Source organism: Sus scrofa, chromosome 15 (genome assembly GCF_054392235.1).
Source record: "Sus scrofa isolate SSC_HxYL_T2T_F1_AM1 chromosome 15, Sscrofa_HxYL_maternal_Yorkshire_Landrace_v2.0, whole genome shotgun sequence".
NCBI lineage: Eukaryota > Metazoa > Chordata > Mammalia > Artiodactyla > Suidae > Sus > Sus scrofa.
In genome coordinates this window covers 120,614,225-120,636,274 of record NC_139397.1, presented here as the reverse complement: position 1 = coordinate 120,636,274, position 22,050 = coordinate 120,614,225, and the positions used below count along the sequence as shown (strand labels likewise).

General features: G+C 38.2%; 1 protein-coding gene across 4 annotated transcripts in view; it reads right to left on the bottom strand.

Annotated features, from left to right (window-relative positions):
* Positions 1-22,050, bottom strand: part of FAM117B (family with sequence similarity 117 member B) — a 100,815-nt gene that overhangs the window by 24,085 nt on the left and 54,680 nt on the right. For all 4 annotated transcript variants that reach the window (XM_003133590.6, XM_084998418.1, XM_084998419.1 and 1 more), the window contains 2 exons: positions 14,563-14,655; positions 13,209-13,322 (listed from right to left, as the gene is read on the bottom strand). In XM_003133590.6, the coding sequence (XP_003133638.3) occupies positions 13,209-13,322; positions 14,563-14,655 (207 nt within the window). The remainder of the gene's footprint in view (positions 1-13,208; positions 13,323-14,562; positions 14,656-22,050) is intronic.

The window sequence follows — 22,050 nt, the reverse complement described above, 5'->3', positions numbered from 1 at the left end:
TTTATTTTTCATTTTTACAGATTTCAACAGTCTAAAGACTCTACTTAAACATAACCCTGAGACGCAGTAGCCTGAGAAGAACATGGACATTGCCATAAAAACTTCACTCAGATACTATTTTTACAGGCATTATTTTCCTTACTGTGAAAGTAATAAGCATTCATTGAAGAAAGAAAAATAAATGGGATTCAGTTACTTAGTGATAATTGTTACTAATTTGATAAATATCCTTCTATCTAAGCCTTTTTCCTCTGTTCATATACACTTTTAACCAGAAATAGACTGTAACTTGTATTCTATAATTTATTCTTTTTTTTTTTTTTTTTTTTTTTTGCTTTTTAGGGCCACACCCATGGCATATGGACTTTCCCAGGCTAGGGGATGAATCAGAGCTGCAGCTGCTGGCCAACATCACAGCAACAACCAATTCTTAATCCACTGAGCAAGGCCAGGGATCGAACCCACATCCTCATGGATACTAGTCAGGTTCATAACCTGCTGAGCCACAAAGAGAACTCCTATAATTTATTCTCTTATGTCCTATTTCCCTAACATCTTGTGCTTTACAACTCTTATTTACCAAGTCACTTTTATAGCTGCATAGTATTCATTGTATCAAATGTATTAGAAATCAGTGATCTGTTATTGAACAAATAGTTTCCAATTCTTCCCTATTCAAAAAAAAATGCTGCTGGAGTTCCCGTGGTGGCACAGTGGTAATGGTAATGAACCTGACTTGACTAGCATCCATGGGGATGCAGATCCTACCCCTGACCCTGCTCAATTTGTTAACGATCTGGTGTTGCCATGAGCTGTGGTGTAGGTTGCAGCCATGGCTCAGATCCCACATTGCTGTGGCCATGGTGTAGGTCAGTAGCTGCACCTCAATTCGACCCCCCTCCCTGGGAACTTCCTTGCATATGCAGGGAGCGCAGCCCTAAATTAAAAAAAAAAAAAAAAAAAAAAAAGAGTTCCTGTCATGGCTCAGCAGTTAACGAACACAACTAGCATCCCTGAGGACGTGGGTTCAATCCCTGGTCTCACTCAGTGGGTTAAGGATGGGTGCTGCCTTGAGCTGTGGTGTAGGTCTCAGATGCGGCTCGGATCCTGCGTTGCTGTGGCTGTGATGTAGGCCAGCGGCTACAACTCCGATTGGACCCCTGGCCTGGGAACCTCCATATGCCATGGATGCCGCCCTAAAAAAACAAAAAAAAAAAAGACAAAAAAAAAAAATTAAAAAAAAAAGACAAGAACTTAGGGAGGGATGTGTGCGTGGCTATAAAGGGATAGCGTGAGGAAATTTCAGGAGGGGAATGGCATTGTTCTAACACAACATCCTATATCACAGCAGCCCAACTCAATGGCGAGTGCTTACATGAATTTACACATGTATTAAAATTCATGTAGTTATATGCCAACCAAGAAAAAAAAAAGTTAATTCTACTACATGATAATTGAACAAAAGGAAAAGTTACTAGCTAACAGGATCATTCTGAATCATGTTCTTGTCTGTCAAATACTGTCTTCTTAGGTCTTTGCCTAGAGAGGGCAATATGCAGAAATGGATGAAAAATGGGAAGAATATATATATGTGTGTGTGTGTGTATATATATGTGTGTGTATGTGTGTGTATATGTGTGTGTGTGTGTGTGTATATACATGTGTGTATATTGTGTGTGCGTGTGTGTATATGTGTGTATGTATATGTGTATGTATATGTGTATGTATATGTGTATGTATTGTGTGTATGTGTGTATATATGTGTGTGTATATATATGAGTGTGTGTATGTGTGTGTGTGTGTATATATACATACACACACATATATATATGTGTGTGTGTGTATTTTTTTTTTTTGCTTTTTAGGGCCGCACTCACGGCATATGGAGGTTCCCAGGCTAGGGGTCTAATTGGAGCTACAGCTTCTGGCCTACGCCACAGCCACGCCAGATCCAAGCCGCGAATGCAATCTATACCACAACTCACTCCAGCGCTGGATCATTAACCCACTGAGTGAGGCCAGGGATCGAACCCACAACCTCATGGTTCCTGGTCGGATTTGTTTCCAATATGCCAGAATGGGAACTCCAGGATGAATATTTTTTAAAAAGCAGTCTACAAATGACTTAGGTCCCCCTCAAAAGTTAGGTATATCCATCCTAGGTGAGGTCAACAGAGGATCGGCCAGTCCAGTCAGCTGCCTTTCAGACACCCTATTCTTTAATCTTCCCATCTTAGTGCAACAGAGCCAGTAACCTCCCTTTCCTCCCACAAGCCCCATCAGCAATCTAGCACTGGCTCACCCTGTGACAGAACTGTGATAAGATGCAACAGGAAGAGGAAGGCAAAGAGTAAAGGCCAATGCTCCATTCCATTCTTCTAATAACTTGCATTCTCCACCCTCCGCCCTACTCTCATTCCAAGCTCCTCATTTCCCGGCTTTTAAATTCAGTGAAATAACGCCTAAGAGAGTCACTGAAACCAGCTATTGCTCATCAGTCTTTTACATTCCTCAGGCTGTCAATAACACCTTGAAGGAAACTTTACTTATTCTCACCATCTTGTTTCCTTAGCAACAAAGTAAAATCTCAAAGAGTAATCTAACAAAAAATTTTTCTAAAAAATTTTTCAATTGTATATATAGTTGCATCAGGGATAAGAGTGGGAGAGTGAAAATAAGACTGTGTTTTGGTTCATGATGGGTCAAAGGAAGGAAAGAACCCTTTCTCAAGGTAGTAGCAATAGAAAACAGAAAAGAAAATGGGGAGGTAACAGGAAACTGATTCAGACTAAAGCACTCAGGGGTTAAAAGAAACCTACACCTCACCAGTCTGCAGTGGAGAGCCTATTTAGAACATATCTGTCAGGCAGTCATCTTACCTGTGATGAAGAGTCTGTGCCTGGACTCTTCCTGTGTCAGGAAATAATGAGGTGACAGGGAACGGGTACAGGCTAAGAAAGATCTCAGGAGAAATTGGTATATGCACCACAAAGAGAATTTTTATTTTTTTATACTGAGGGAAAGATATTCAATTCTAAATTCTTAATTTTCTCTCCTAAATGTCACAAAACAACATAAATAACAGCTTGGGTTGGATGGCATCTTCATGCTGCTTTCAAGATATGCATTTGGTTTATATCTGTGAAGTTATAGAAATGAAGGAGGAAACTAAAGGGGAAGAAGATGATCTGTAGGAGTTCCCATGGTGACTCAGCAGGTTATGAACCCAACTAGTATCCATGAAGACATAGGTTCGATCCCTGGCCTCGCTCAGTGGGTTAAGGATCTGGCATTGCCCTGAGCTGTGTCTGTGGTGTAGGTCACAGATCCCACATTGCTGTGGCTGTGGTGTAGGCTGGCAGTTCTCTGATTGGTTCCCTAGCCTGGGAACTTCCATATGCTGCAGGTGCAGCCCTACAAAATAAACAGAAAAAGATGATCTGTCAAGGTTTCTATAAAATGTTGACCTTCCTGGATTTCAGAACCAGGAAGATCTATTAGTAAGCTTGCTAAGAACAGAAAGCTGGAGTTCCTGTCGTGGGGCAGTGGTTAACAAATCCGACTAGGAACCATGAGGTTGCGGGTTCGGTCCCTGCACTTGCTCAGTGGGTTAACGATCTGGCGTTGCCGTGAGCTGTGGTGTAGGTTGCAGACGCTCAGATTCCACGTTGCTGTGGCTCTGGCATAGGCCGGTGGCTACAGCTCCGATTGGACTCCTAGCCTGGGAACCTCCATATGCCGCGGGAGCGGCCCAAGAAATAGCAAAAAGACAAAAAAAAAGAAAAAAAAAAAAAGAACAAAAAGCTTAAGTTTTCTGGGTTTCATGTTGAGAAATGCACATAACAGGAACCCACCAGTGCAACAGGTATCTAAACAAGTCATGACATACACAACTGGAAAGAAGTTTTTCTCAAATTTAATCTAAATGGCAGCAAGTATTTATCAATAATCTATTTTCACCTGAAACTAATACAACATAAGTCAACTATACTCCAAAATGAATAAAAAAGGGATTCTAAGGTAACATTTTTCATATGTGAAATCTCTTTTTTTTTTTTTGGTTTTGCTTTTTAGGACCACACCCACTACATATGGAGGTTCCCAGACTAGGGGTCCAATCAGCGCTGTAGCTTCCAGCCTATACCACAGCCACAGCAACACCAGATCCCAGCCGCATCTGCAACCTACACTACAGCTCATGGCAACACTGGATCCTTACTTAACCCACTAAGTGAGGCCAAGGATCAAACCCGCAACCTCATGGATGCTAGTCGGGTTCGTTAACCGCTGAGCCACAAAGGGAACTCCAGTATGTGAAATCTTAACTGCATTATTGATAGGCAAATTTTTCATCAGAGAAATCAAAGTCAGGAGTGCATCAACACTGACATTTGTAATTTCATAAGAACACAACCCTTTAAAATGATGTCAAATATTTATATGACTTTGTAATGAGATAGGGGATAACAACGATAATATTTGCTACCAAAGAGAAGTTTGCTGGTTATTTCATTGAAAAGCACTTAAAGGAGCTGTTGAATTTAAAGACAAATTAAATATTTCATATACAAAAAGACAGTGCAAAAATGTGTTGACCTTTTCACAGACGACAAAAGGCTATCAATAGAGTGCTACTTAGCAGATATTTTAAAATAATCACACTTACTCTTTACATAATATTAAAGTAAAGGGGACATTTTTACAGTGAATGAGAAAGTAAGCAATTTAGGGGGAAACTGATATTCTGGAAAATATTTGGAAAACATGTTTGGAAATATTTCCATTAGTATGTGATACTATGGCTGAAAAATGATACAAGTGGGACACCTGTAAGATTATAGTTGCAAACTTGAAAACTATTGAAATATCATTTTCTACCCTATTTAACATCTTCCAAATGAAGTTTGAACCCTTTTGTTAACCTCTTTTTTTTTTTAACCCAAATCCAGTATCAAGGTGACATTAAGCTGAACTGAACTGCCTGTCTGTAGTTCAACAAAAAGTTTGGCATAATTGGTGTCGGGGAATGAAATATGACTATCATATTTCAATAACTAAGTATAATAATAGACTTGGTTCATTTGTATCAACATTATGTTTGTGAAGTATCTTTTTCATCTATGAAAGCTGTTAAAATTAAGGCACTGAATCAACTGAACTCAGAAGCCTCAAAATACATCACTAAATATTATACCAAGATTGAAGGAAAGCGGCCACTCCCTTAAGGTTCAACTCACCATTCACACCATTTCAGGTAAATGAAGCAAAGGTTCAACTGTAATTCACCTAATTAGCAAATAGTTATATAATTAGAAGAAAAACAATCTACCCAAGCTGCATGGGAAAGATTTTCCTTTTTCTTTCTTCTTCCTCTTTATGGCCACACCAATGGCACATTAATGTTCCTGGGCCATGGGTCCAGCTGGAGCCGCAGCTTCAGGCCTACACCACAGCCACAGCGACACTGGGTCTGAGCCACATCCTATGACCTGAGCAAGGCCAGGGATCAAACCCACATCCTCATGGATACTATGGTGGGTTCTTAACCTGCTGAGCCATGAAATGAGCTCCAGAAAGATTTTATTCATTAAATACACTGTTGTTGTTCCAGAAATGAAAGGCAACAGGCCTTTGATTTTACTCCATACATAAAACTATATTCTAAAATATCTAAAAATAGCAAAAATGATTATACTTTTACGCTTTATTTCAAGGGCTCTTAAGGAACTTAATGTATGCATATATAATTTATTTTTCCCATATCTACAAAGGCTTTTGTGATAAAATCTGTATTTCTGAACACAGATCAGTACATGCAAAATATAAATGGGTTGTCATATTAACTGAGGTCATCTTCAGACAGTGCTGAAAGATTAAAAGTTTTTCAATGTACTAAGGCAAAATCTCTCTCTCCTCAGATCTGTCCTTTGGAAGCAACAAGGATCTCCTATTTTCTCAGGTTTTGATTATTTCTCTGCAAATGGAATGTTTTTCAGTCCATTAAGATTTTAGTAAGGTGAATCACTGTTTTGAAGTTTTCTTTTTTTTTTTTTTTTTTTGCTTTTTAGGGCCACACCCGCAGCATACGGAAGTTCCCAGGCTAGGGATCAAATCGAAGCTGCAGCTGCTGGCCTACATCACAGCCAGAGTAACTTGGGATTTGAGCCATGTCTGCAACCTACACCACAGCTCACAGCAACCCCAGATCCTTAGCCCACTAAACAAGATCAGGGATTGAAACCACATCCTCATGGATACTAGTCAGGTTTGTTACTGCTAAGCCATGATGGGAACTCCTAAAGTTTTCTTTTTCTGTTTACATTTTCCATGTATCTGTATATACTACAGCTTACAGATCAAATTCTGCATAGAAGCTGAGAATTAACCAACAGAGAAAGAATCCCAAGAGAAGGTTCATTAGAAGTCAGTTTCCATGAGTAGTGGGGTAACACTGTGGTATGGTGTGACATATAGAATCAGGAAAGATGGGAAGAATACTTACTGAATCAGTCACTGAGCAGGGAAAAGAAATACAGAGTTAAATTTTCAAAGAAAGAAAAATGGGCCTTGCTAGGCAACTAGGATGGGAAAAGGTCTGTCCAGCAATTCACCTGAGATCTATGAGGGAAGTATGAGCCAGAAACCCTAATATAACAAAAGGGAGGTCAAAATTGATGTTAAGAATGGCTAAAAAAAATGAGAAAGCAATGGGAAAAAACCTCTTCTATGAATAACTTCTGTAGGGAGGCTCCACATGGCCTTGTCCTCCTATCTGTCAGCATTACGTATTTCTGTCCTCCAGCAATCACTGTCCTCTCATGTGGTATCCCCTCTCTTAGCTCTTGTAAGCTATCGCTATACCCAATAATAAAGGTCACTTTTTTTATTCTAAAGTGGCAAACTCTTAAAATTTTCAAGAACAGTAATCGTGTCCTGGACTGGTATACGAAGATTCCAGTGCAGAGCAACAATTTTCATTTTTCAAGAGCAACGGCTTTTCCATCCCTCAGATGAAAACAGGTTTTTTCCCTTTTCTACGTCCCTATCCCTCTGGTCTCAAACCCTGCTACAAAACTATCATGTCCCCCCCCCAGTCCAGATGAAAAAATATAGTAATTCTATGGGAGGACTTTCTTGCCTGAGGCTGTAACAAATCGCCAGAAACACCTGTATGATTTTTAAATTCGAGTTCCAGAGTTCCCGTCATGGCTCAGTGGGTTACAAACCCGACTAGCATCCATGAGGATGTGGGTTTGATCCCTGGTCCTGGTCAGTAGGTTAAGGATCTGGTGTTGCTAAGAGCTGTGGTATAGGCTGCAGATTAGGCTCAGATCTCGCACTACTGCGGCTGTGGTGTAGTCCAGCAGCTGCAGCTCCAACTAGACCCCTAGCCTGGGAACTTCCATGCACGGCAGGTGTGGCCCTAAAAGGCAAATACATACACACACACACACACTCATTTCTGCATTAGCTTCTGCAGCTATATAAGATTTTGTAGCTCCCTCATTTCACTAAAATCTGACTTGAATCCTTCAACAATCCTGAGATGTGTCAGCTACCTCTTCTAACAAGAGTATTTCTTGAAACACTCCCTAAAAATATATCTGATGTATCTGAAGGCTTTGTCAATTTTGGAAACCACTGACATGAAGAGATTCTCTAAGTAATTTGGCAGCATTTTTCCTTCATAACAAGTTCCCCCTCTGAATTTCCAGAACCACTCAAAATTATGTGAGAATTCTTTTCTAATGGTTAAGCCCAAGAAAAAGATCTTTTGTTAACTTGTGGTTATGATTATACCACTATCAGCAGAACAGAGCTGTTTCTTGCTTGATAAGGGATACTAAAGGAATTTCCTAAGAAAAATAACCTACATATTGTGTACTCCAAAGCAACCAACCAAACAAACAAAAAACTTGGAAAGCCTGTGAGGAAAAAAGTCAAAGAGTCCACCAAATATTCAAACTTCTTAACCAAATAATGGAAAATCTATCTCTAGAAAATTATATGCATAGAAAAAGCTTTAAGCCCACAGGGACTGGACCCAATGAAATGGCCAAAATTCAGGAAATGCTCTACAGAATTTGAAACATTAAAATTTTTTCTGAAGCATCTGTAATAAGATAAACATTTTCCACGTTAAATAAATTAAAAGTACATATAAATAACATATATTTTGATCTCACCAAGGAATGAAAAAGGAAGAAAACAGAAGAAAAAAATGTTATGAATAGCTGTCTTCAGAAGGTGAGGCTCTAGATGATTGTTTTTTCTATCTGATTTAAAAAAAAAATAACAGCTTAGTTAAGATATACTTTTTCTATTTGAATTTTTAGTTTCTAAAATTTTTGTAATAAGTATGTAAATATTTTTATGACAACAAAAGCTTTAGAATATAAGTTCAATATGGAACTGGCAGAGAGTCTAGTGAAAAACCCAACTGGTTTACTTCTTTTAGATTTACTGCGTAATTATTATGTGCCAAGAAGTGCATTAACTGTTTTATAACATTCTATCTCATTTAATTCTCGGGACAACACAACAAACAGGGGTTAAAAGACAGAGAACGTGAGAAACTTTATCCAGTGTCTTCTAGAAAAGCAGGACCCAGATCTTTCACTAAACAGTCTGATCTCAGAGCACCTGTGCTCATCCTCTCCAGGCACATGACCTCCCAGGTTACTTCTGGGTTACCTGCTACTATCTAATCTATTTCTTCCAGACAATTATATTTGTATTTTACCTATTCAATATTATGTTGGTTGGTATATTTGTTTTTGCTAATAGCTTATTTAAAAAATAGTAATTTACAATACCATACAATTCACTCGTTTAAAGTGTACAACTTTTGGGAGTTCCCCTTGTGGCTCAGCAGGTTAAAAACCTGACTGGTATCCATGAGGATGCAGGTTCAATCTCTGGCCTTGCCCAGTGGGTTAAAGATCCAGTGTTGCCATAGGTTGCAGATGTGGCTGGGATCCCAAGTTGCTGCGGCTGTGGTGTAGGCCGGCAACTGCAGCTCCGATTTGACCCCTAGCCGAGAAACATCCATATGCCGCCTATGCGGCCCTAAAATAAGCAAAAATAAAGTGTACAACTTTTACTTTTGAATGGCTATTGAACAGAGTTGTGCAACCATAACCACAATTACTATTTTAAAATCACACCCAAAAAAAACTCTCACCCATTTGCAGTAACTCCCCATTTCTTTTTTTTTGTTGTTGTTGTTGTTGCTATTTCTTGGGCCGCTCCCGCGGCATATGGAGGTTCCCAGGCTAGGGGTTGAATTGGAGCTGTAGCCACCGGCCTACGCCAGAGCCACAGCAACGTGGGATCCGAGCCGCGTCTGCAACCTACACCACAGCTCACGGCAACGCTGGATCGTTAACCCACTGAGCAAGGGCAGGGACCGAACCCGCAACCTCATGGTTCCTAGTCGGATTCGTTAACCACTGCGCCACGATGGGAACTCCATAACTCCCCATTTCTGACTTTCCCAGCTCTACTAGGCAACCACCAATCTATATCTCTACTAGTTTGCCTATTCTGGACATTTCATAATAGTGGAATCATAGAATATGTGCTCTTTTGTGTCTAGCTGCTTTTACTAAGCATAATTTTTGTTTGTTTGTTTTTTGTCTTTTCTAGGGCCGCACCCGCAGCATATAGAGGTTCCCAGGCTAGGGGTCGAATCAGAGCTGTAGCCACCGGCTTACACCAGAGCCACAGAAACCTGGGATCTGAGCCGCATCTTCATCCTACATCATAGCTCACAGCAACACCAGAACCTTAACCCACTGAGCAGGGCCAGGGATCAAACCTGCAACCTCATGGTTTCTAGTCAGATTCACTAACCACTGAGCCATGACGGGAACTCCCTAAGCATAATGTTTTCAAGGTTCACTTAGGCATGCGTCAGTACACCACTCCTTTTCATGACCGAATAATATTCCCTTATATGGATATACTGCATTTTACTTATCCACTCTTCGGCTGATGGACATTTGGTTTGTTTCCAAATTTTGGCTTGTTATGAGCCACGCTGCTATGAATATTGGTGTACAAGTTTTTATGTGAACATAAGTTTTCAATTATCTTGGGTATATAACCTGGAGAGGAAGTGCTGAGATATATGGTAACTCTGTGTTTATTTAGACTTTTGAAGAACTGCCAGGCTGTCTTCCAAAGTGACTGTACCATTTTACATTCCTATTATTTATATATATATATATTTCAATTTCTCCACATGCTTGCTAACACTTGTTACCTGTCTTTTTAATTTTAGCTGTCCTAGTGGGTATGAGGTAGTATTCAACTGGAATTTTTATACATTTCCTTATTAACAAATGATACTTGAATATCTTTTTCACATGCTTACCAGCTATTTGTGTATCCTCCTTGGAGAACTCTCTATTTAGAGTCTTCACTTATTTTTAAATTGGGCTGTCTTTTTATTACTGAGTTATAAGAGTTCTTTATACTTTTTTTTTTTTTTTTTTTTTTTTTTGGCTGCACCAAGGCACATGGAAGTTCCTGGGCCAGGGATTAACTCCAAGCCACAGCTTCAATCTACACCACAGCTGTGGCAATGCCAGATCCTTAACCCACTTGTCCAGGCTGGGGATCAAACCTGTGCCTCAGCAGTGACCTGAGCTGCTGCAGAGACAATGCCAGATCCTTACCCTGCTGTGTCACAGCAGGAACTCTGAGAGGTCTTTATACATTTTAGATGCAAATGCTGTATCAGATATATGATTTGTATATATTTCTGCCTGCTTTGTGGGTTGTCTTTTCACTTTTTTGAAGATGTCCTCTGAAGCACTTTTTTAATTTTGATAAAGTCCAATTTACCTACTTTTTTTATTCCTGCTTGTCTTTTGGTGTTATATCTAACAAACTACTGCCTAATCCAACATCACATTTATGCCTATGTTTTCATGTAACAGCTTTCAGTTTTAGCTCTTATGTTTAGGTTTTTGATCCATTTTAAGTTATTTCTGTACATGGTGTAAGGTAGGTGGATATATAATTTAAATAGAATTGGCCTTATCATTTACTCCTATGTCACCATCATTCCCATCTCTTTCTCAAAGACAAGGATTAAATGATAATAATACATACAAAAGCTGAGTAGAATACTTCCCATATTCTAAGTACTTAGTTCAACTATCAATTACTACTTTCTAAAAATCACTTAGTTTTGTCCATTCTCTCCAGCTCCACTGCTTCTACCTCACTTTAGGTCACCATTATGTCTTACGTGGATTATAAATCTATTCTCAAATGATTTTCCTGCCTCTAATCTTTTCCAAATTTATTCTCACCTCTGAACTCATAACAGTCATTACAAAATGCATATCTGAGCACCCATCAACCCCTGGCATTTTAGATAATAATTCTCTGGTGCTTCTAGGAAAAAGTTCAAATTTCTTAGCTGAGAGAGGAAGACTTTCAGGTCTGGCTGCTATTTACCCCTCCAGCCTAATCTCTTACTACCACCCCTACCTGGAGCCATGATTTCTTCTACCTCCAGAAACCTGGCTAAATTCTACTTATGCTTCAGGTGTCATTTAAATATCTACTTTCCAGATTACTCATAGCCAGGCCAAGGATAATACCCCTTCTGAAGCACTCTGAACACTCAATTATCACTGCATCGTCTAATGAGTACCACAGTACCAGTCATATGGCAGATATTTAACAAGTGTTGCATGGATGAGGAAAGGCCTCAAAAGTACACATATTTGGGGCACAGTCTTTAAGGCATTACCCTGCTATGGCCTCCTTTGCCTGGCAAAGCAATAAAGCTATCTTTTTCTCCTTTACTCCCCCTCCCCCCAAAAAAGTATACATATTTCAAATTGATACTTTTCTGCACGAGAGAAAGAGAACCCACTAACCAAAACAATATCCATGACTTAATAAACAATATCTTCATGTTCATAGTCTGAAAGTTTCAATTAAATATGAATACTACTGCCATACCTATCATGATGCATAGGTAGCCTGTCTGATTAGCTATTAACATTCAATAAAGCAAGTTGACTAGTCAAGATGTTTGGGGTGTCAAATGTATAAAAGTCAAGCTACACTAAGTTATTTTTCAACTTACTATATTTTCTAGTCCTTACTTTCTCCACAGAGAGGTATTTTAGCATTAGACAAACGAAGTTCATTCAAATTCCCATAATCTTTATTAAGCAAATTCAACTTGTAAGGGGGAAAAAAAAAAAGAAGAAAGTTTTGGATCATTGTACTATGCTTTAATTGCTCACAGAGACAATGTCTGGTTCCCGTGTGCCACCATGGGAACTCCAAATTTTTCATTTCTTACTTTGTCAGTTTCACATTTTCTATTTCCCCAAATACAAATCCAGTTTGTTTAGATTTTTAAATGTATTAGTGTATATTCGTATTTTAATTAAAATGCCTTAAATGTGGAAAAAAGCTATCAGAAACTACAATCAAACTATAAGTTATGAAATCAAATTTGACCTATACGTCAATCTTTTAGGACACAATCTGTTTATAATACACACACACACACACACACACACACACACACACACACACCTCACTCCTATTTTCTCTTGAAAACAATCCACATATACATGACAACCATCAGAAGCTATCAACCTATAAAAAGGGGCTGACAAACTTTTTCTTGCTTTCTCCTTATTAAGGGACCCCATCCAATAGTAATTCAGTTAAAGAGAAAAGCTCGCTGGGTAAGCCATTAAGAGCAGTTCAAAGGATTTTATTAAGGAATCAAAGCAGTTAAAGGTTTTCCACACTAAAAGACTTTATGTGACAGGTATCATCATTATCCTCTATCTTCACATAAGGAAACTGAGCCTTAGAACAGGTTACTCATGCAGGGTCTGATTCCATAGCCAATGCTTATCTCTCTATACTACTCTGCCTCCACTATACTAAACTGGTAAGGATACATAAAGATACAATAAACCAAAATATGTAACAAGCTACACCTCTTATAAGTTATACCGCAGATCACTAAAAGCAAAAAATCATTTTGTCAACTTAATATTCTGTTTGTTTTTTTAATGAAGACTGTGATTCAGTATTTAATTACTATTTGAAATATGCTTTTGGACATTTTTATCCTAAAGAGCTACCTGTGAAATAACATATCACCAGAAAAACAACAAATCCCTTGTCTGGACTTGGAGGTCTATCTCTGCTCTTACCTGACACTGGTTAATAGCTGCATGGTTGCCATGAAATGGAGACTGTCTTTCTTTATCTCGATGATGCCGACTGCTGTGTTTACTTCTCTGCAACTGCTGGCGTAATTTTGCAATCTGAAAGGAGAAAAATAACAAGTGTGTCAGAATGTTTTCCACATTACATAAACATCCTTGCTTAATAAGAACAAGTCAAATTCAGTCTTAATAAATCTTTTGAGTTTTTAAACTATACTACAAAAATATGATTTACTGTACAAAGTTTATATATGTAACACATCTGTATACGCATAAATGTACAGCTTTCTTTTAAAGAAAAAAATTATGTTCCAACACTGTTCTGAGACTTTAAGCTTCCCAAGTACTAAACAAATGAAGTTTCTGGCATTTAGGATAAATTACATTATACATTATAGCTCTCACAAAGAATTCAAAAATAATGATAATTACTCTCTTACTGCCCTTATGAGTCACATTTTATTTAGAGTTAGATTTCTTTATCAAACACCTAACCTTCAACAGCTCCAAAAAGTAAACAGTATTATTTAAAAATCAATTCAAGGGAGTTCCCCTTGTGGCTCATTGGTACGAACCCAACTAGTATCCATTAGGATGTGGGTTTGATCCCTGGCCTCACTCAGTGGGTTAAGGAACTGGCATTGCTGTGAGCTCTGGTGTAGGTAGCAGATACAGCTTGGATCCCGTGTTGCTGTGGCTGTGATGTAGGCCGGCAGCTGCAGTGGGATTCGACTCCTAGCCTGAGAACTTCCTATGCTATGGGTGAGACCCTAAAAAGACAAAAAATAAAAATAAAATCAATTCGAGCCATGAAATACACTCTCAGATACAATCTTTAAATAACAAATACAGTTTCAATCAATATCCCTTATTATTCTTAAACGAACTTTTGTTTTATTTATATATTATGTGTAAAATGCAAATGTCATAATTATAGGCACAGAAAATAGTAATCACAGCACAAGGCCATAATCAACTTGGTTACACTAGGTTCCTGAATTTCAGAAATACTACCACTGTATATAGAAATAATAGGTGTGAATTTGTTGTATCACTACAATCTTATACATCTGCTATTTATATTAACAGCTATGGACTCCCTAAAAAACACAGAGAACCAGGTTAAGTTATGTGAACATTTCCCTCCAAATCTTTATCTGATCAACCCAGTAACTGTTTTTCTGTTGCTATTTCTTCAGTTAAAAACAAAAAACAAAAAACACAACCACAAAACACACACACAGGAAATTAACAAATCCTTGCTGGCCACAGCTTCAAGAAACTAGCCAACGAAAGGATCAAATTTCCATACACACTTCCTGGGAACCATTCTTCTGACCTCCTTAAGTTGATCTGTGCTGCCCCAGGATGCTGACCGCTTGTGAGAGCCCTTCTTCTTTTCAGAATATTCTTCAGCCCACGCACTCTCTGTCTATAATAGGAAAAAGAAGGAAGAGGTTTTAATAAAGCAGTTAATCATTTAACAAAAATGAATACCACATTTGCGACAACATGGATGGACCTTGAGTATATTACACTAATGAAATAAGAGAGAGAAAGATAAATACTGTATGATCTCACACGTGGAATCTAAAAAAGAAAGCCAAACTCATAGAAAAAGAGATCAGATTTGTGTTTACCAGAGCCCGGGGCTGAAGAGGGGAAACTGGATGAAAGTGGACAAAAAGTATAAATTTTGAGTTATAAGATAAATAAGTATTAGATATGTAATATATAACAGCTACAGTTAACACTGCAATATGGTGAATTTGAATGGTGTTACTTAAGAACAATAGATCTAAAAATTATCACAAGGAAAAATATTTTCTTTTGTTAACTCTATGAAGTGATAGATGTTAACTAAATTTAGTGTGGTGCTCATCTTATAATATTTATATGTCAAGTCATTATGCTCATATCTTAAACTTACACAGTATGTCAGTTATACATCTCAATAAACCTGAAAAAAGTTCGTTTCTGAAAAAAATGTATATCATATTTCTATTACAAAATGCATTCACATTACAGAAAAAAATTAAATAGAAAATATTTAAAATAACACAAATTACCCACAATTCTCCCAGCACCAGTTACTTAACTGCAGTATTTTAGCCTATTTCTCTAATTTCTTTTACTAATAAAAATTATTTTTTAATTATGGCCTTTATTGTATTGAACAAATGCATACTAATGATAACTGATATTTCTATGATCTTATTATGTGTTAGGCACTGTGTTTTATGAAAGCACATTAAAAGGTCTCTACCGTATTATCTGATTTAACATATATAAAAAGTTCTACAAGTTCTGCAGATAAAGAAGATGTGACAACTTGCCTAAGGTCTCATAGCTAGGAAGTTGCAGGACCAAAGATATAAATCTAAGACCCTAGAGTTTCTAATCTTAGTTTTTTGTTTTTTGTCTCTTCTAGGACTCCACCCACGGCATATGGAGGTTCCCAGGCTAGTGGTCCAAGCGGAGCTACAGCTTCCAGCCTACGACACAGCCACAGCCACACCAGATCCGAGATGCGTCTGTGATGTAGACCACAGCTCAGGGCAACATCGAATTCATACGCCACTGGGCAAGGCTAGAGATAGAACCCAAAACGTCACGGTTTCTAGTTGGATTCGTGAACCACTGAGCCATGACAGGAACTCCCATTAACTTCTAAATTGTATCTTTTCTTGCTTTAAATGTCTGCAGAACATAGCCTCAAAAATGTTAAATTCTTAGTGGTTACACAAAATCCAGTGCTTAAAAACATCATTATCAGAAAAAAATTAGTTCTCAGAACATGAAAATATGCTCAACCTCACCAATAGTAAAAGTAATATGAGTAAAAACGTCAGTGAGACTGGGCAATTTTGTTCTGTTTTGTCTTTTTAGGGCTATACCCGTGGCATATGGAGGTTCCCAAGCTATGGGTCCAATCAGAGTTGCAGCTGCAGGCCTACACCACAGACACAGCAACATGGGGTCTGAGCCGCATCTGCAACCTACAACACAGCTCAGGGCAATGCCGGATCCTTACACCACTGAGCAAGGCCAGGGATTGAACCTGTGTTCTCATGGATACTAGTCAGATTTGTTTCTGCTGAGCCACAATGGGAACTCTGACAATTTCATCACATAACCTCTCCTAGGTTGCTGGTGGGAATGTAAAATTAGTACAGCCTTTATAGAAGAGAATTTGGCACTTATTGTCAAAGTTGCAAGTGTATATATCATTTAACACAACAATCCATCTTTTGATATTTATAGTGCAGACATACAAAATTTATATCTTTATGCACAAAATAACATATTATTTCCTACTGTACTTTTTTTTTGTTTGTTTGTTTTTTTGTCTTTTTGCTATTTCTTGGGCCGCTCCTGCAGCATGTGGAGATTCCCAGGCTAGGGGTCCAATCAGAGCTGTAGCCACCGGCCTACGCCAGAGCCACAGCAACGTGGGATCCGAGCCGCGTCTGCAACCTACACCACAGCTCACGGCAACGCCAGATTGTTAACCCACTGAACAAGGGCAGGGACCGAACCTGCAACCTCATGGTTCCTAGTCGGATTCGTTAACCACTGCGCCACGAAGGAACTCCTGTACTGTTTTTTATAAGTAAAAGATTAGAAAAATAGAGGACTAGCTACTTAAATTAGATCTTTCTTTACAACAGAATACTATGCAGCTATGAAAAATGAATAAAGAAATCTACGACTTACTAATACAAAATAATTTCCATGAGATGTTGTTAACTGAAAAACTCAAGGCTCCATACAGTATGTATAGCAACTACCTTTATATACAGGACTGCTAGAAAGAATATATACCTATGTAAAGTATCTCTGGAAGAATACATATGGTACAAAAGAAACTGATATCAGGGTCTGCCTCATGGGAAAAAGAGCCTCCACTGTATACCATTCTATATGAATTTTGTACTACATGAATGAAAGTATAAACTATTGAAAAATAATACTTATATATAAAGTGGAAAAAAACTTTACAAAAAAACATTTTTTGAGGAAATCTTTTATTGGCCTTGTCAGTGGCATGCAGAAGTTCCCAGGCCAGGGATCAAACCCAAGCCACAGCAGGGACAATGCCAGGTCCTTAATCCACTGAGCCACCAGGGAACGCCAGAAAAAAATTTTAAGAGGTATTTCTAAGTGAATAGAGTGATGTCCTTAAATGAAAACAAAGCTGCAGAAGAATGTATAGAATATGCTATCTTGTGTTGAAGGGAAAAAAATCACCTTTTGGGGGCAACCTCCAGGGAAGTAACTGATTTGGGCAAGTATCAATGGACACTAAAATCATTAGGTGAAAAGTTACCAGGGAACAGAATATTCATACGATGCAAAAAAGTTCTCCACAGTTACTTGCTAATTGAAAAAAAATAAAGTATCTCCAATTATAAAGTAGGATAATTCATAAAATAACAATGTTATTAAAACCAAAACAAAGGATGGGAATTAACTGTTCTAAATTAAAAGGAACGAAGAGAAACCAAGTACAATCATGAATATCAGACTGGATCCTGGTTCAAAAAAAAAAGGAAGAAATCTTGGGCAAACTTTAACATGAACTAGATATTACATGATATTACATAATTATTAATTCTCCTAGGTGAGCTAATGCCACTGTGGTTATACAGGAAATCTTCTTATTCTTAGATGATACATGCTGAAGGATTTAGGGATAAAGTGATATCTGCAACACACGTTCAGAAAGTATAGCAAACATACACACATACAAAGATAAAGACTGGTAAAGCAAATATGGACAATGTTTAAAACTGTTGAATATAACGACAGCTGTAATATCCTTCCAATTTTTTTGTATGTTGAACATTTTCTTAGCAAAAAGTTAAAAGAGAAAAAAATAGAATCTTAAGTGATATCAACTGACATCTTATAAAATCCATTTAGGACAATTCCATAAAGCAATACGTCTACCAAAAAAGTATTAGACCAACTGGAGTTCCCTTCATGGTGCAGTGGTTAACGAATCCGACTAGGAACCATGAGGTTGCGGGTTCAATCCCTGGCCTCCCTCAGTGGGTTTAAGGATCCGGTGTTGCCACGAGCTGTGGTGTAGGTCACAGATGCAGCTCAGATTTGGCGTTGCTGTGGCTGTGGTGTAGGCCAGCGGCTATAGCTCCTATTAGACCCCTAGCCTGGGAACCTCCATATGCTGTGGGTGCAGTCCTAGAAAAGACAAAAAGACCAAAAAAAAAAAAAAAAGTATTAGACCAACAAATAAATGCCGGAAGAATGACAACACAGTTAAAAAATTATCAGAACTACTACAGTAATTGTGGATTTAAGCAAGACTCATCAACAAATGCTAAAAAGCAATGGGGGGAAGTTTGGGGAACATGGTATTTCCCCACAGGTTATATGTGTACCATTATAAAGGGAATCTGGCAGGTCAAAGGTAACATTATTGAAACCTGTGCCTCCTGATTCATGTGCACAGAGAGGAACACACATTACACAGCGTATCTCTGCCAAAAGTTATCACTGAATCCAATTGTATAAAAAAAAAAAAAAAAAAAAAAAAAACAACAGAAACGGAAAAACCCAGGTTGAGAATATTCAATAAAAATACCAGCTTGCACTCTTAAAAAATATTTTTTGTAAATCCCAGATTAATTTTTTAAGTGATTTTTATTTTTTACATTATAGCTGGTTTATGGTGTTCTGTTAATTTGCTACTATACAACAAGATGACCCAGTCACACACACATGTATACATTCTTTTTTCACATTATTCTCCATCATGCTCCATAAGTGACTAGATATAGTTCCCAGTGCTATACAGCAGGAACTCTTAAAAAATATTAATGTCACAAAAGAAAAAGAAAAGCTGAGGAACTGTTCCAGATTAAAGGATTCTAAAAAAGCATGACACCTAAATGCCACGTGTGCTCCTTGACTGGATCTTAGCTTACGGGAGAAAACCAAGACTATCACTGGGGAAACTGAAAAAAAATGTGTTTATGTATCACATTAAATAATAGCCTTCTATCAATGCTAAATTTCCTGAATTTGGTAATTATATTGGCTTCTTCTTTTTTTTTTTTTTTTTTTTTTTTGCCTTTTAGGCCACACTCGAGGCACATGGAGGTTCCCAGGCTAGGAGTCAAATCGGAGCTACAGCAGTCAGCCTATACCACAGCCACAGCCACAACCACAGCCACAGCCACGTTGAATTCGAGTTGCATTTGCAACCAACACAACAGCTCACAGCAATGCTGGATCATTAACCCACTGAGCAAGGCCAGGGATCAAACCCACATCCTCACGGATACCAGTTGGATTCACTTCCACTGTGCCACAATAAGAACTTCTTGTTGGTAATATTTTTAAAGTCTCTGTTCATATACATCCTTAATTATTTGAGAAGACTCAGAATGTCTGTAAATTACTAATGATTAGCAAATATAACAGTAATAATAAAAATTATACACAAAGAAATAAAACAATATATGGAAAAATGTTTACTGATAAATATAGGTGAAGAGTATACTGGTGTTCAATCTCTTACTCTTGTGACTTTTCTATAAACTTGAGACTTTTTATCTTTTATTTTTCTTTAGGGTTGCAGGGGTGGCATATGGACGCAGGCTAGGGCTCAAAATTGGAGCTACAGCTGCCAACCTACACTATAGCCACAGCAACACCAGATCAGAACCGCATCTGGGACCTATACCACAGCTTACACAATGCTGGATCCTTAACCCAACAAGCGAGTCCAGGGATCAAACCCACATCCTCATGATTACTAGTCAGGTTCGTTTCCACTGAGTCACAATGGGAACTCCAAGACTTCTTTATTTTTTTTATTTTTTTCCCCAACTTCCTAATTTTATTCTTAAAACATAAAGTACACCATAAATAATATGGAAAAAGAACAGGAAATGAGCAAACCTCCAAAGACATATCACAAGAGGGGAAGGAGTGTAAATTTCGGGAGGAGGAGTAGATGGATGGGGTTTTTGGGGAGCTGATGGGGAGGGCACTTGCAGGGGTGGAAGGGACCTTGGGGAAGGTAGTTTTGGAAATTGACCTTCTTGCAAGAACCAGCACAGGACCTAGTATAGCGGGGGCTGGAGCAGTCAGTGTAGGCTCTCCCTGCAGGGCTGCTGAATTTTCTTCTGGCCCTTGGTATCCTGCAGGAGCCAGTGCAATGTTTACTCTGAGACTTTTTTAAAATAAAAAGTTAAATTAGGGAAATTACTAAAGATATTAATTTTAAGTATAAACGTTCAAGGAAAAGTAAAGGAATATAAAATTCCCTATAGATTTAAGAGCAAATTAAAGATGAGAATGAGAGTATTAACTGCTAAGACAAATAAAAATAAGCATAAAGAGCAAGAGACAGCTTTGCTAATTTCAGCAATAAGATATGCAGGCAGGAAAAAATACTCTGCAAAAGTCATTAATTTTACTTCACCCTTTTTTTTTTTTTTTTTTTTTTGCTTTTTAGGGCTGTACCCAGAGCATATGGAAGTTACCAGGCTAGGGATCTAATCAGAGCTACAGCTGCCAGCCTACACCACAGCCACGCCAGATCTGAGCCGAGTCTGTGACCTACACCACAGCTCACGGCAACGCCGGATCCTTAACCCACTGAGCAAGGCCAGGGATCGAACCCGCAACCTGATGATTCCTAGTCGGATTCGTTTCCGCTTCACCACAACGGAACTTCTACTTAAACTTCTAATTCAAAAAATAATTGCTTTCTTTGTTCAACTAAGAAACTGTACCTTTATTATAAGACACTCCTAACTATTAGTAAAAAAAGTAAAATTGAGTTTTAATTACATTTCAATTTTGTTCAATCCTGCATTGTGTACTGGAAAGCTATTATGCATCTTCCAGTGTATCAAGCACTGGAGTAGGTACTGGAGTTAGAGAGGAAATACATTTTTTATTCTCAAAGATCTTTTTCTAGGAGAGAAGGAATAAACAGTCAATAATGATATTATGTGATTGAGGTCCCCTAAGAAAGACACCTACGGAGTTCCTGCTGTCGAGCAGTGGGTTAAGAATTCAACTGCAGCAGCTTAGGTGTTGCAGAAATGGGGGTTCGATCCCCGCCCTGGCAGTGGGTTCAAGGATCCAGCATTGCCTCAGCTGTTCTGTAAGTCGGAGCTGTGGCTTGGAATCAACCCCCTGGCCCAGAAACTTACATTTGCTGTCAGAGCAGCCACAGAAAGAAAGAAAAGAGAGGAATGGAGGGAGGGAGGGAAGGAAGGAAGGAAAAGAAAGGCACCTAACCCAGAACTGGAAGGTCAGGGAAAGTAGGTAGGCAAGATTTTATGGGATCAGAGGAGGCTGCTGTGAGTATTAGAGTACAAGTTATTAGGCAAATGTTGGGAAAGCATTCCAAAGAAAAGACAGGAACACTAGTCAAGTGTAAAGTATCTAGAAATCTAGGTTATTCCAGAATCCTGGGCTTACCCATGAAGCCAAAGTTATTCAGAGGCACTTGTACTGAGGTCATTAGAGTTAGATCTGGAAAAAAAAAGATTTTAACATTTTCCTTTCCTCTTAATATTACACTCCAATTTTAACTGGTGGACCAAGCTTTCATTCAATAGCAAAAGTAACTCAAAAAACAATTTTTTAAAATGCTCATCTGCCTCTTCAGTACTTTTATTTCAAACAACACTAATAATTGTTAGTGTTGCTTATATGAAACACATAAAACAGTTATTTCTATTTCTGCCATACATTCCAATTATCCTTCCAGAAAAAGAAACAACTTCTAAATAGGTCTGTAGATTTATAAACAGCTACCTTAAGTAATTCAACATTATTT